This window comes from Bombina bombina, chromosome 1 (assembly GCF_027579735.1).
Source record: "Bombina bombina isolate aBomBom1 chromosome 1, aBomBom1.pri, whole genome shotgun sequence".
Taxonomy (NCBI): Eukaryota; Metazoa; Chordata; class Amphibia; order Anura; family Bombinatoridae; genus Bombina; species Bombina bombina.
The window spans coordinates 398,186,716-398,200,074 of record NC_069499.1 but is presented as its reverse complement, the minus strand read 5'-3'; the positions used below and the strand labels follow the sequence as shown (position 1 = coordinate 398,200,074).

Below are 13,359 nucleotides of genomic sequence, written 5' to 3'. Positions count from 1 at the left end.
ACAAGACATATCTGTCACAAGGTGTGAGAGATGTATTTGGCATGCTGTGAGTCTAAGGGCTACCACACCTTTCAGATCTCTAGAGTTTTGGAGGCTTTATTAGCCAGTTCTCTGAAGGGTCATATTTCTGCATTGTCTGTTTTGTTTTATAGAAATGTTGATAAACTTCCATACGTTTGTTCAGGCGCTGATCCATAATAACCCAATTGTTCAGCCAGTGACTTTATCTTGGAGTCTAAATTTGACGCTGAGAGTTCTTCATGTTTTAACACATGCATGGGTTAGACTTTCAGCTTTTGCCTTGGAAGGTTATTTTTCTGCTAGCCATTTCCTCACTAGGCGTGTCTCTGAGCTGACCTGTAAGTGCTTTTACTGATCTTCCATCAGTTTTGAGATCAAGCTATTTATTTCTTATTTATTTCTACTACAATTAATCAGGGAGAAATTGTGGTACCATCCTTGTGTCTGGCTCCTAGGACTGGAAAATCAGACTGCTTTGGTCCTTTCCTGTCTCCGAGCTTTTCATCTCTTCTTGGCCACATGTTTACTTGAGTATGGTAGGAGAGTGCTGGTAATATAGGGTGAAGCAAAGCTCTGTAATGTAGGGAGGTGTTGCCTCTTCCTGGTGGACAGGAAATATATCCCTAGGTAATGAATTTGTGGACCTTCATCAAAGTAATGTATTTATCAGGTAAGCATAAATCATAGTTTTACACCAACAGGACTAATAATTAAAAATACAAATGTATAATTTGATATAAACAAACTTTAGTAGCAGTAAAAAAAAATGCAAACCAAGATATTCCAATTGTCACAAATTGTCTTGGATAATCCCTCCTTGGGAGCATTGTTCCTCCCACCACACTTATTTTTCGCATAAAAGTCCCTGACTCCAGCTCCTGGCTGTAGTAACTATGCACCAGATCACAAACTCCAGCTCCAGCCTTCCAACCCCAGACACTTCCTGGGAAATTTTGTGGCTTATGTACAAACTCAGACAAAGTGCATAGGTGCGAACCAGGTGCACAAAACATGAATAATTTGTGCTGTGCAGGTGTAGGGATGTAGTTTACTAGTATGTAGTCAGACAAAAAAACAATTGAAAGGCTGCATTTTGGAACACAGGATAAGTTGGACTAAAATAATGTATAACCTTTGCATGACTACATAATAGGCCCGGCTTTCCATTAATGATCTGAGCTCTGTAAGGTTCATAACTGGATGAAAATAAAGTGGAGAAATGGTTAATCACTGAAGCATTTATCTAGCCACTGATGAATGTACTCATTATTTGACATATGTACACACAGGAAATGTTTGATATAATTCTGGATGAAAATCAGTTAGAAGACGCATGTGAACACTTGGCAGAATACCTGGAAGCTTATTGGCGGGCAACTCATACCACAAGCAGCACCCCAATGACTCCCCTTCTAGGACGAAACCTGGGATCCACTGCACTTACATCATATCCAACAGCAATCACAGGATTACAGGTCAGGGTCATTTAGCAAAGTATGCGGCTATCAAATTTTCTATTGTCAATGTAATATTTGTGTCTTTTGTCAACTGTGAACAAGCTGACCACTCATAGGTTGATGTCACATCTGCTTTACACTGATTTATAGAATTAACACAATAAAAGAGCTTGAGGAAAGCTGTAAAAGACTTATATTACTATTTTCATTCAACCTGTGTTCTTATCTATGGCATCATCCTGCAAGTAAGAAATTTAGTGTCTTTAACTCTGCTATACCTTAGCTTACATTCTATATAGTACAGCAAATCAGATGTCACACTTGGATATTTATAGCATTAGCCCTGCAATAATGCTTCTTGTAAGGTTGTGTTAATGTAAATGAAAGGGAATTTCCCACTGATTTCTGCTCCATATGAGTTGAAAAATGTATCACCAGTATCTAGTTATTTGGGTCCTGCAAAATCTGCAATATGCCATAACAAATAGTTATTAGCAAACAGGAGTAACCTTGATAATTCCTTCCATTTACAAATTACATATGCATAGAGTTCATGATAATACACTATACAGGGTCCTCTCCACCAACCTGTCAAATTCCTGTATTATTCAACAAAGCAGCTTAATTTCTCCATTATTTAGTAAATAGGCTGCCTAGAATGACACAGGAATTGGTGACACTTGAAGTCATTCCTGTTTGAGTGAATCTGGATGTACTGTATCAAATTGACACACTAGGGATATTACTACGACACTGTAGAAAACAAATTTCTGTATGAAAAGAATAATAATCATAGCTCAGGAGGGCTAGAGTTGAATATGAGTGAATGTACTGGATGGTAATAGAATTAATCTACACAAATTTTGGAATTGTGTTCTTCTGCATTCTAAGGGGTAGATTTATCAAATGTCAGGCGGACATGATCCGCTGTAGCGGAGCATGTCTGCCCGACATCGATAAATGCCGACAGCATATGCTGTCGGCATTTATAATTACACACGCATTTATAGTGAAATGCTTGTGCAATGCCGCCCCCTGCACATTCTTACGACCGCTGCTTCTTAACTTATGTTTTAGGCGGTCCTGAAACTTCAGGGGTAAGTTGCAGCATCCACTGCTTGTTAAATCTAACCGTAATGTGATATTTAGTGATATTTTCCAATGTTTTGCTCTTACTTGTTTACATAAACTGCAGACTTTTTATTATTTTTAAAGAAAAACATTTACAAAAGGTGCACATGAGATTTACAATGACTAGGAAAGATGTGCTTTGCATTAAAACTAGTAAAATTCTTCCTATTATTTTTCATCATTATAGAGCCAACGTATGAGACATAATAATCATTCTACTGAAAACTCACCAATCGAAAGAAGAAGTTTAATGACCTCTGATGAGAATTATCACAATGAAAGAGCTCGGAAGAGTAAGAACCGATTGTCTTCCAGTTCCCAACACAGTCGTGATCATTATCCACTTGTGGAAGAAGAATTCTCTGACTCGTATCAGGACACTTATAAGCCTCACAGGAATCGTGGATCACCTGGAGGATACAGCCATGATTCCAGGCACAGGCTTTGAGTTTAACAAATTCCAGATAAGAGTAGTGGTCATCAACCTAATTGCTGCCATTGAGCCAACAATGCATACTTCTGTTATGCACTGTAGGCCAACCCGCCAACAAAGGGGTTGTGTGACTTTCCACAACATTAAGTAGATAGAATATACAAATCATTATATTTTGCCAAGAGTAACAGTGATCTTTGATTCTGTATCACAGGCAAAATAGTTTCCATACCCATATATACGTGTAGGTAGATTTATTGTGCCCTACTCACAAATCTTTTACTGGAACATTAACAATACAGCAGTATCTGTTTTCATGGATTATTATACACATCCATTTGTAATCTAGGGTACTTGTCAAGGCACGTATAAGTACAATTTCCTGCACTGGGAATTCCAAATGAACAGTTCCAGTTGGAACCAATTTATAAGCCAATTCCTGTTGGAATTTGGGTAAATTGACTGGAAAGTCTAACTTGAGCATGTTGCATTCACCTTAAAATAATAACTAGAACAGGATGATGGAGGAAGGGGTTGAAGACTGATCTCATTGTAATACAACCTCAGCACTTTTTTTTTTTTTTGCTAGTTAGTAGAAAACATTTCTTGGCAGTTTGGAGAATATAAAGCAAAAAATATGTTTAATGGTTTTAGTCATTAGTTTCCAAAACTGAATAGCAAAAGTGCCATATTAAATAATGCTACAAATGCACAAATAATATTTTTAATGTTGTTGGCAAGTTTTAGAAAAATATTTAATTAAACAGGTTTCTATTATTGGCAATAATTATCATCTTGCAAGCAGAAAAATATGAGGTATTTACACCTTTGATTATATTGTTATTAATTTATTATGACTTAAATAGGTTTATTGATTCACAATTGTGAATGTAGTTACAAATTATTACTTGTTTTTATGTTCTCCTGAGCCATATAAATGTATTGGCTACAAAGTTTAGTATGCTAAGGTACATACAGTATATAAATTGGTATTTTTGGAAGCCATTTACAGCTACATGCAAACATTAAGCACAGGTTATTTTGGTTTATAATCAATGGGTTCTTCTTGCAAACAATTTAAGATTCTGGTGCATGTTAGGGACTGACTCTTTTGGAAGTTAATTTAGTATAAACAAAGTGGCATTATCCTTCATAATTTAGAAAGAACGCATGGTAGTTAGTTGTTCATTTGCTTCTCTATCTCCTTTTAAGGATGCAGAATCTATCAAAATAATTAATATTTTATAGAAGTCGTACTTAACAGGGTAGCATCATATAGTTATTCAGTTGCATGTCACCCGTTATTGAGGTGTCTGATTTATGTGAAGTAAAAATATAAAATATAACTCTTTTTTAAGGCTGTACTATGGACCAATCAGAATGTTACCTTTCTCAATCCATTGCTATATGTGCCTCACATATTTAAATGGAACATTCTAGATGTTTTCTCATACTTTTCAAGATCATTTTGTTTGTGGCAGTCAAACATACATTCAGAGAATAGGATGAGGCCTGTCAAAAAGTTTAGCCTGTCCTGCTTCTACAAATGTTTCTTTCTGACTGTCAGTTTTTCTTTAGGAAAAGCAGATCACACAATTTTATTATTCCAGGTATTTCAATTCATTTTCCCCATAAAAAAGACAGCAATTGGCAATTCTAAAGCTGCATGCATTTTTATTCCACAGTTTTACAAAAATGTCTAACAAGGTTCTTTCTCATTGAATGACCAGTGTTAATTCTGCAAGATGAGTTTGCCAGTTTGAGGGATTTACAGAAAACTGAAAGTTACTTTCTACACCAATTAAGGGTCAGATTACGAGTGGTGCACTAACAGTTACGTGTGAGCGAAAAGGGGTTTGCAGCGGGTGTTTGTATTCGTTGGGTTTATTGCTCATATTACAAGTTGAAAGTAAACGCGATCCCTGGAGCGCAATTGAAGTTAATGTACGCTAGGATAGTGCATCCTCAGAGCTCTGGTTAACTTTTGTGCAGCAAAAAAGTGTCATAAAACACATCAAAAATACAATACAAAGTACAGTTGCACTCATAATAACATAATCTGATAAAAATTATTAAAAAATATTGCACAAAACAGTTATAAGGGATCAAAGATATAAGGTGTTAGAAAAAAACGCTGCAATGGGCTTTAATATCGAGATAGATACATATACATGTCTACAAATGTATATGTATGTGTGTAGATATATATATACTGTATATATATATATATATATATATACAGTATATGTGTGTGAGTGTGTGTGTACATATGTATTTATTTATTTACAGACATATATAAACATATAAACACATAAATGCATATGTACACATATATAGACATAAATATAAGTGCATTAGAGCCCTTTGCATTTAAGTAGATGAAAACATGTAAAAGCATATTTATGCAATATTCATATTTAATAAAGTGCCATTCTATGTATTTACTGTAAATATTTCAAATTCTAATGTTCTGCACATAGCAGAATATTTTCTAAGTATTATAAATAGATATTCCTATATATATCTGTATATATCTATACCTATATTTAATCATGTATATATAGGTATAGATATATATTGTACCAAAATACCATATATATATATATATATATACATTTATCGGTCAAATCCGCTCAAAGAAAAAACCTGGATTAATGATATGGTGAAGAGAAACCTCAGACATAAATATCAAATGTCAAAGGGTGCACAGGAGGAATCATTTATTGAAATAAATTCAATGGTAGAAAAAGGGAAGTGACAGAAAAAAAGATAAAGAATATAGAAAAGGAAAGGATTCCTTAGCCAGCACTTCTCATATGATACACCATAAAATTATATCAGGCCTGGAATATCCAGCAGTCACAAGGAACCAGACACAAAAAAGGCAAAGAATCAAAATACTCAAAATTGATACAATGAAGTGAACAATTTACTGACTAAACAAATATGTCATAAGAATATAATAATAACCACAGTGAATAAAAACAAAAGCCATGGCCATGGCGGTAAAGATCAACAATTAAATAAATTTATGCTAAATCAATCAAACTAATATTGCACATATAAAGCTCAAAGGGATATGTGATATAATTAATTCCACAATATAACCCTGTGATATAAGATATCCACAATAAATGCTGTGTGCAAAAAACTATGACTACATAATATAGCAACAATTCTGGAGATATGATCAGTCCATCATTAGTATGTAACCATAATTCATAAATGCTGTATAAAGTGCAGTCCGTGCATCAGTTAAAAGTTCAATAACAAACAGCTGTGAATAAAGCAAGCAAGGAAAGCAGCCCTAAGCGTGATAGCTATAGCAGAATGTTAGGATGAATGCTATCCAGCAATGTATTCCATGCAATGTTAGTGCTTCAGCAATATAAAGAATAATGCAGATGGTAATCACAGTGCAGGTCAAAACAGCAGTTGTTAAGCATATAACATGTTAGTGATCGGCGGCATAAACTGATGAAATGAGGTTAGATGAACATATGCAGTGACCAACATTTTGCCAGCATAAATCTTGTAAATAACGATATTCCTGTAAGGAGACAGTACTGTTTGAGCACAGTTTATGGCGGTGAATCAACAATAATAGGCAAAGTCCTACAGAGAGATATACTCTCATCTAAGGGGCCTTCCGTTAGATCTCACCACTCCACAATGCGTAACGAACTTCTCCAATATACAGTACTGACCGTCTGTCAGGATTCTCCAGTTAATGAGCCTTAACCTTTACCAGGCCATGTCTTTGACAGCAACGCATGGTGGAGTGGTGAGATCTAACGGAAGGCCCCTTAGATGAGAGTATATCTCTCTGTAGGACTTCGCCTATTATTGTTGATTCACCGCCATAAACTGTGCTCAAACAGTACTGTCTCCTTACAGGAATATCGTTATTTACAAGATTTATGCTGGCAAAATGTTGGTCACTGCATATGTTCATCTAACCTCATTTCATCAGTTTATGCCGCCGATCACTAACATGTTATATGCTTAACAACTGCTGTTTTGACCTGCACTGTGATTACCATCTGCATTATTCTTTATATTGCTGAAGCACTAACATTGCATGGAATACATTGCTGGATAGCATTCATCCTAACATTCTGCTATAGCTATCATGCTTAGGGCTGCTTTCCTTGCTTGTTTTATTCACAGCTGTTTGTTATTGAACTTTTAACTGATGCACGGACTGCACTTTATACAGCATTCATGAATTATGGTTACATACTAATGATGGACTGATCATATCTCCAGAATTGTTGCTATATTATGTAGTCATAATTTTTTGCACACAGCATTTATTGTGGATATCTTATATCACAGGGTTATATTGTGGAATTAATTATATCACATATCCATTTGAGCTTTATATGTGCAATATTAGTTTGACTGATTTAGCATAAATTTATTTAATTGTTGATCTTTACCGCCATGGCCATGGCTTTTGTTTTTATTCACTGTGGTTATTATTATATTCTTATGACATATTTGTTTAGTCAGTAAATTGTTCACTTCATTGTATCAATTTTGAGTATTTTGATTCTTTGCCTTTTTTGTGTCTGGTTCCTTGTGATTGCTAGATATTCCAGGCCTGATATAATTTTATGGTGTATCATATGAGAAGTGCTGGCTAAGGAATCCTTTCCTTTTCTATATTCTTTATCTTTTTTCTGTCACTTCCCTTTTTCTACCATTGAATTTATATATATATATATATATGTGTGTGTGTGTGTGTGTGTGTGTGTGTGTGTGTGTGTGTGTGTGTGTGTGTTTATAAATAAATAGAACATATGTGAAGAACATTGGAATGTGAAATATTCATATTTTCATGTCGGGTAGCACACATGAGCATTTGCAATGTGAGTTGTTTCTTCTTGCTCCATTGACTTCTATTGGGGAATACGAGCGAAAACAGTTTACTTTCAACTTGTAATACGAGCGCTTCCCGACATGCGCAAAAAGATTAATTCTAGCAGAACTGGCCCTAAATTATTTTACAACTATTGGTGAATAAGATAAACATTATGGTTTATATAAAGAAATAGTTCTATATATTATAGCAGAACATCCATTAGGATACAGTGAAGGACTTTGATGAAACCAAAGCGCAAAAATAAAACAATTTCACCAAACAAGTCAACAAAAAAACATTTATTTGGTATAAATAGTATCAATGCCCCCTACTCCCTTTAAAAGCAAAAGTAAGATTAGGCATTTTAGCATTCCTACAGAAGATGTGCTGCAGTTTCACTAATAATTCAAAAAGATAACTCAAGGAAACACAATTGCAGGCCTGTTACTTGTCTAATTTATAAACTATTAAATCCTAATCTTTAGATTCAAGTATAAACATATTGTCAAAGTACATGCCTAGCACTTTTTCCGGCCAATTTTACAATTTTATATTTTTTTCTGAATAGCTCTTGGATTTCCAGTATTTCTTAGGTTAAATATTTAAAATTGTTTTAGTTGTTGGGCATAATTAATGTGTGTATATAAATAAATATATATATATATATATATATATATATATATATATATATATATTTGGGCAGAGCCCTTTCGCAAGCCAATATATAAAAAAAAAACCATTAATGCCCCTAATACTTAAAAAGACATGAAAGGTAGCAGTATGGCATGTCCATGTGCCTGGTACATACACACATGTACTACTTGGTAGTTGGTGCTCTGTGCACAGTACTAGGGATGGGCTAATGTGCTGAAAGTGTAATTCGTTTGGTAGCAATACTATTACATTAATGAATGTTAGAATGCTGCACAAACATTCAAAATTTGAACAAATGAATGTGTTAAAATTTGTTTCATTTTTTTGAATGTTGCAAAACATTTGCCCATCCCTACACAGTACACATACAATACTTACCAATCAGTGCCCATGTTAATGCAGAAATTGGCACTTAGTAGCTTTTGCACAGGGCCGGATTGGGCCGCTGGGATACCGGGAATAATCCCGGTGGGCCGGCAGCTGCACAGGGCCGGATTGGGCCGCCACATGACATACACAAGATTTATGAGGCTTAAGCAGCTCAAGTCAGTCAGCAGATGCGGCCTCCACTCCAATAGGTGCTAGGCAACGGCATAATTTAGGAAAGACAGGAGCGAAGAGAGTCAGGGTGCGGGGTGGACCACCTATGTAGTGAATATCAGTCACGTCGGCATCGGCCCTGGGCCTTGCAGGAGTGCGGCGGCACGTCACTTCCTTGTGGATTAGCTCAGCTGCTCTGCGACTAGTGGGGACCATACAGGGCAGGCGGGGCTAACATTCGCGGCATGGCAGCCAAGTGTGGAGGTTGGGTGAGTAGCTCTTTAGTAATGAAAGAGCAGTTTCTTCTATTTGCTGCGCGTCTCAGCTACATTATAAAACTGCCATGTGATTTTTATGATACCCTTAACTTTAATGCAAGTACACTGGTGAATCCAGAGGTAGACTATGGGTTGTTTGGAAGCTGTGCTGCTGGGATGCTCTGAGTTGGGCTGATTACAGGCTGGGGGTGCAGCAGGTGATGGAGAGGTAGTAGAGGTGGTGGTGGGAATGGAGGGTGTGGGGAGCTCACAGTGCTGGGGTTTGCCTACAAGGTGATGGTTGCTCTGGGCTGCCCATGGACCCTGGTGCTGGTGTGTGTTGACGGGTTGCCTGGACCCTGGATGCTGGCACAGCTGAGCTGTCGCTCTGGGTAGCCAGTTCTGGTGACCCCATAAAGTTAGTTTCACCATGTGACTCTACTAGCCAATCACAACTTGCCTGCTAGTCCCTCGGATAAGGAACCAAGAAGCTTATTTAAAATGTCATTTTCTCCCCTTGCATGTGTGATTTTGTTTTTTTTTTTTTATCACTGAATCCCATTTCAGGTTCATATGTGGATCTCGGGTTGTTTATAATATAGAAGTATGTGTTGGTTTGGGGGAATTAATGAGATAGAGCTGGTTATGCCAATTACATGAGGGAAAGTAGTGGGTGGAGTATGTAATTGCACAAAGTACTGTTTTGTGATGTATTGCATCACAGAGTAAAGCAGTGACAGGCTGAAGATTGTTAATATCATTTGTTTGCTTGCTTCTATTACGTTTTATATGAGATGTTGATAAATGCATTGGGGTGTTTTATTTGTGTTTATATATATATATATATATATTATAATATACAGTATATACACGCCCACGTGTGTCTATAGAATTATAATTGTGAGTGTGTATGTGTGTGAATACATATATATATATATATATATATATAAATATATATATATATATATATACATATATATATATATATATATAAATATATATATATATATATACACTGTTTGTACAGTATGTATGTATGTGTATATATATTTATAAAGACAAATGTATTAATGATTTTATATTGATGAACATGGCTGGGCTGGATGGAGCATGGCTGGGCTGGAGGGGCATGGCTAGGCTGGAGGGGGCGTGGCTGGATCGGTCTAAACATATTTCCGGGGCCTGTCCGGCCCTGTTGTTGCACAACCTGCTGCTGTGGCTACAATGGCTAACATGCCCCTTTAAACAGGCTTGCAAATAAAAATACTTTTTAACCATAAAAATGCTCACCTTTCCTAAAATTCCACCACTGTTATGTTAAAAGTGAAAACGCCAGTGCTGCCTTCAGGGTTCCCTACTGGCTTCACCTGTGAACTCCTCTAAATGACTTCTAGATTGGCTGTGAATTGGTTGGAAGTGTATCTTTGGTGCTTTAAAAAAGAGCATTGTTCAGTTTTTGTAAAGGTATGTAAACTTTTTTACTTTTAAAACAAATGTCCTTTACAATCTTTACTAAGAAATATATGGAACTTTATGCATTTTTTAAATGAAAAGAAAAAAGTGTCACAGAAAACCAACATATGTAAATAATGAACCTGTACTGTGTTAAATGGACAGGAAACCCCAACATTTTCTTTCATGATTTGTATAGAACATACAATTTTAAACAAGTTTCCAATTTACTTGTATTTTCAAATTTGCTTCATTCTCTTGTTATCCTTTGCTGAAGGAACATCATTGCACTACTTGTAGCTAGATGAACATATCTAGTTAGCCAATCACAAGAGACAAATGTGGGCAGGCACTAATTAGCAGATAGCTCCCACTAGTGTAGGATACATGAGTATTCTATTTCAACTAGGGATACCAAGAGAAAGAAGCATGTTTGAAAATAGAAGTGAAATTAAAAGTGTCTTAAACGGACAGTCTACACCAGAATTGTTATTGTTTTAAAAGATAGATAATGCCTTTACTACCCATTCCCCAGCTTTGCACAAACAAAATTGTTAGATTAATATACTTTATAACATTTACACCTTTACATTTCTGCCTGTTTCTAAGCAACTACAGACAGCCTCTTATCACATGCTTTTTTATTAGCTTTACACAACAGAAGACTACTAGTTCATGTGGGTCATATAGATAACATTGTGCTCTCCCATGGAGTTGTGCATGACACTGACACAATTGGCTAATATGCAAGTCAATAGATAATACATAAATACCCATGTTTTAAGGGGGCTGTCAAAAGAGGACTAGACACAAGGTAATCACAGAGGTAAAAAAGTATATAACAGTGTTGGTTATGCAAAACTGGGGAATGGTTAATAAAGGGATTATCTATCTTTTAAAACAAAACAAATTTTGGAGTAGACTGAATCATGCAAGTTTAATTTTGACTTTCTTATCCCTTTAATGTAAAGTAAATATTGCGGCTCACACCTACTGCTAATACAAAAATGAGCTAGCATGAATATAAGAATACAAGAACTAAGTGCAGGAAATGATCAGAAATAATCAGATGTTCTTAACTGTCAATACATGTTCACAAAAAAAGAACACAGAAAAGATATTATAATTACATTAATACATTACTGCCTTAATTTAGGGATATGTTTTCAACACTTTGGTGCCTCACCAGGATTAAACAGGTTTAAGCGGTTGCTCTATGTGATTATTTACCAATCAGAGAGCTTTGAAGTGCATGCACATTTTATACTTAAGTTCTGATCCCCCTCACTATCTGCCTGTTTAAATCAGAAATGATTTGTCTGAAGATCAATGTGCTTCATATCTCTATTGATTTTTTCCTCCAAGGCTCTGTAGAAGCATGAATAGTATCATTTGTTTTGGTACAAGTTTCCGTAGGTTATGTTCCTTTGCACTGCACTTGCAATTTGATTGGGAATGTCTAACCTTGCATAGATATTTTATACATTTTGACTTCACGGATAAAAAAACTTAGTGCAACTTTACATGACATGATTTGTAGTCCATCTCTTAAAGGCTTAGGCTTTGAGGAGACTATAAAGTTTATTCATTAAACTGTGGTATTTCTATTGTGTTGAACATAGTTGTGTATTCAATAAGATAACTAATGGCATGTAAAAAATAATATAACAAAAGAGATTGTAGGTTGGAAAGGTAGACAGCATTTACATTTTCACTTCATATTCTGTTGGATAGTGCAGCTTTTTGACACCCTTTACAGAATTAGGGTTGCCGCCTGTTTGGGAATGACCCCCACAGTTTGGGTATCTGTTTGTGTGTCCGGGTTTAAAGCTGAGTCAGAGCTGGACTTGCAAATTCCAGGTTTGGTAAGAAACAGCCACTGCCAAAAAAATGTGACATTGTGCATTTGCAAAATACTACACATGCCTACAGGTCTTTGTCTCTTGCGTGTGAGAGTCTTTGTGTGGGAGTTTGTCTGAGTGTGGGAGTGTGACTGTGTGAGAGAGTGTGTGTCAGTGTCCTTGTGTGTGTGAGAGAGAGTGTGTCTTTATTTTTGTCAATGTCTTTCTGTGTGTGAGTCTGTGGGTGGAAGAGTGAAAGTGTATTTGTGTGTGAAAGAGAGTGTGTGTGAGCTTTAGTGTCTTGTGTGTGAGAGAGTGTGAGCGTATTTGAGAAAGTGTGTGTGTGTGTATGTGAGAATGTGAATATCTATGTGCTGTTTTACATAGTGTGCTGTGCAAGGCACAAGAGTGTTCGGGTTTGGCCTAAACTAAAGGTGGCAACCCTATACAGAGTAGATCTGAATAAAGAAGTAAAACTACCCATCTGGCGCAGCATTCAGTCGATAATTTGACTTTACATGACTGAACTAAAAGGATTGCTTCTTCTGTCAGGGACTGGAGGACAAATCCAGAAATAAGGGCTTCTCATCTGCACTACAAATATTAGAGCCCACTGAAATGTTGCCACAAACCAAGTTGAGGTACACTTCTTCAGCATACCCAGGGAGCTTATTGAGACTATCAACAGGTTACAACAACTCAATGT

General features: G+C 36.1%; 1 protein-coding gene across 1 annotated transcript in view; it reads left to right on the top strand.

The window, feature by feature from the left end:
* Nucleotides 1-3,057, top strand: part of CACNB4 (calcium voltage-gated channel auxiliary subunit beta 4) — a 555,359-nt gene extending 552,302 nt beyond the window's left edge. The window contains exons 13-14 of the mRNA XM_053698302.1: nucleotides 1,311-1,496; nucleotides 2,797-3,057. Coding sequence (XP_053554277.1) covers nucleotides 1,311-1,496; nucleotides 2,797-3,057 — 447 coding nt within the window. The remainder of the gene's footprint in view (nucleotides 1-1,310; nucleotides 1,497-2,796) is intronic.
* The last annotated feature ends 10,302 nt before the right edge of the window (nucleotides 3,058-13,359 follow it).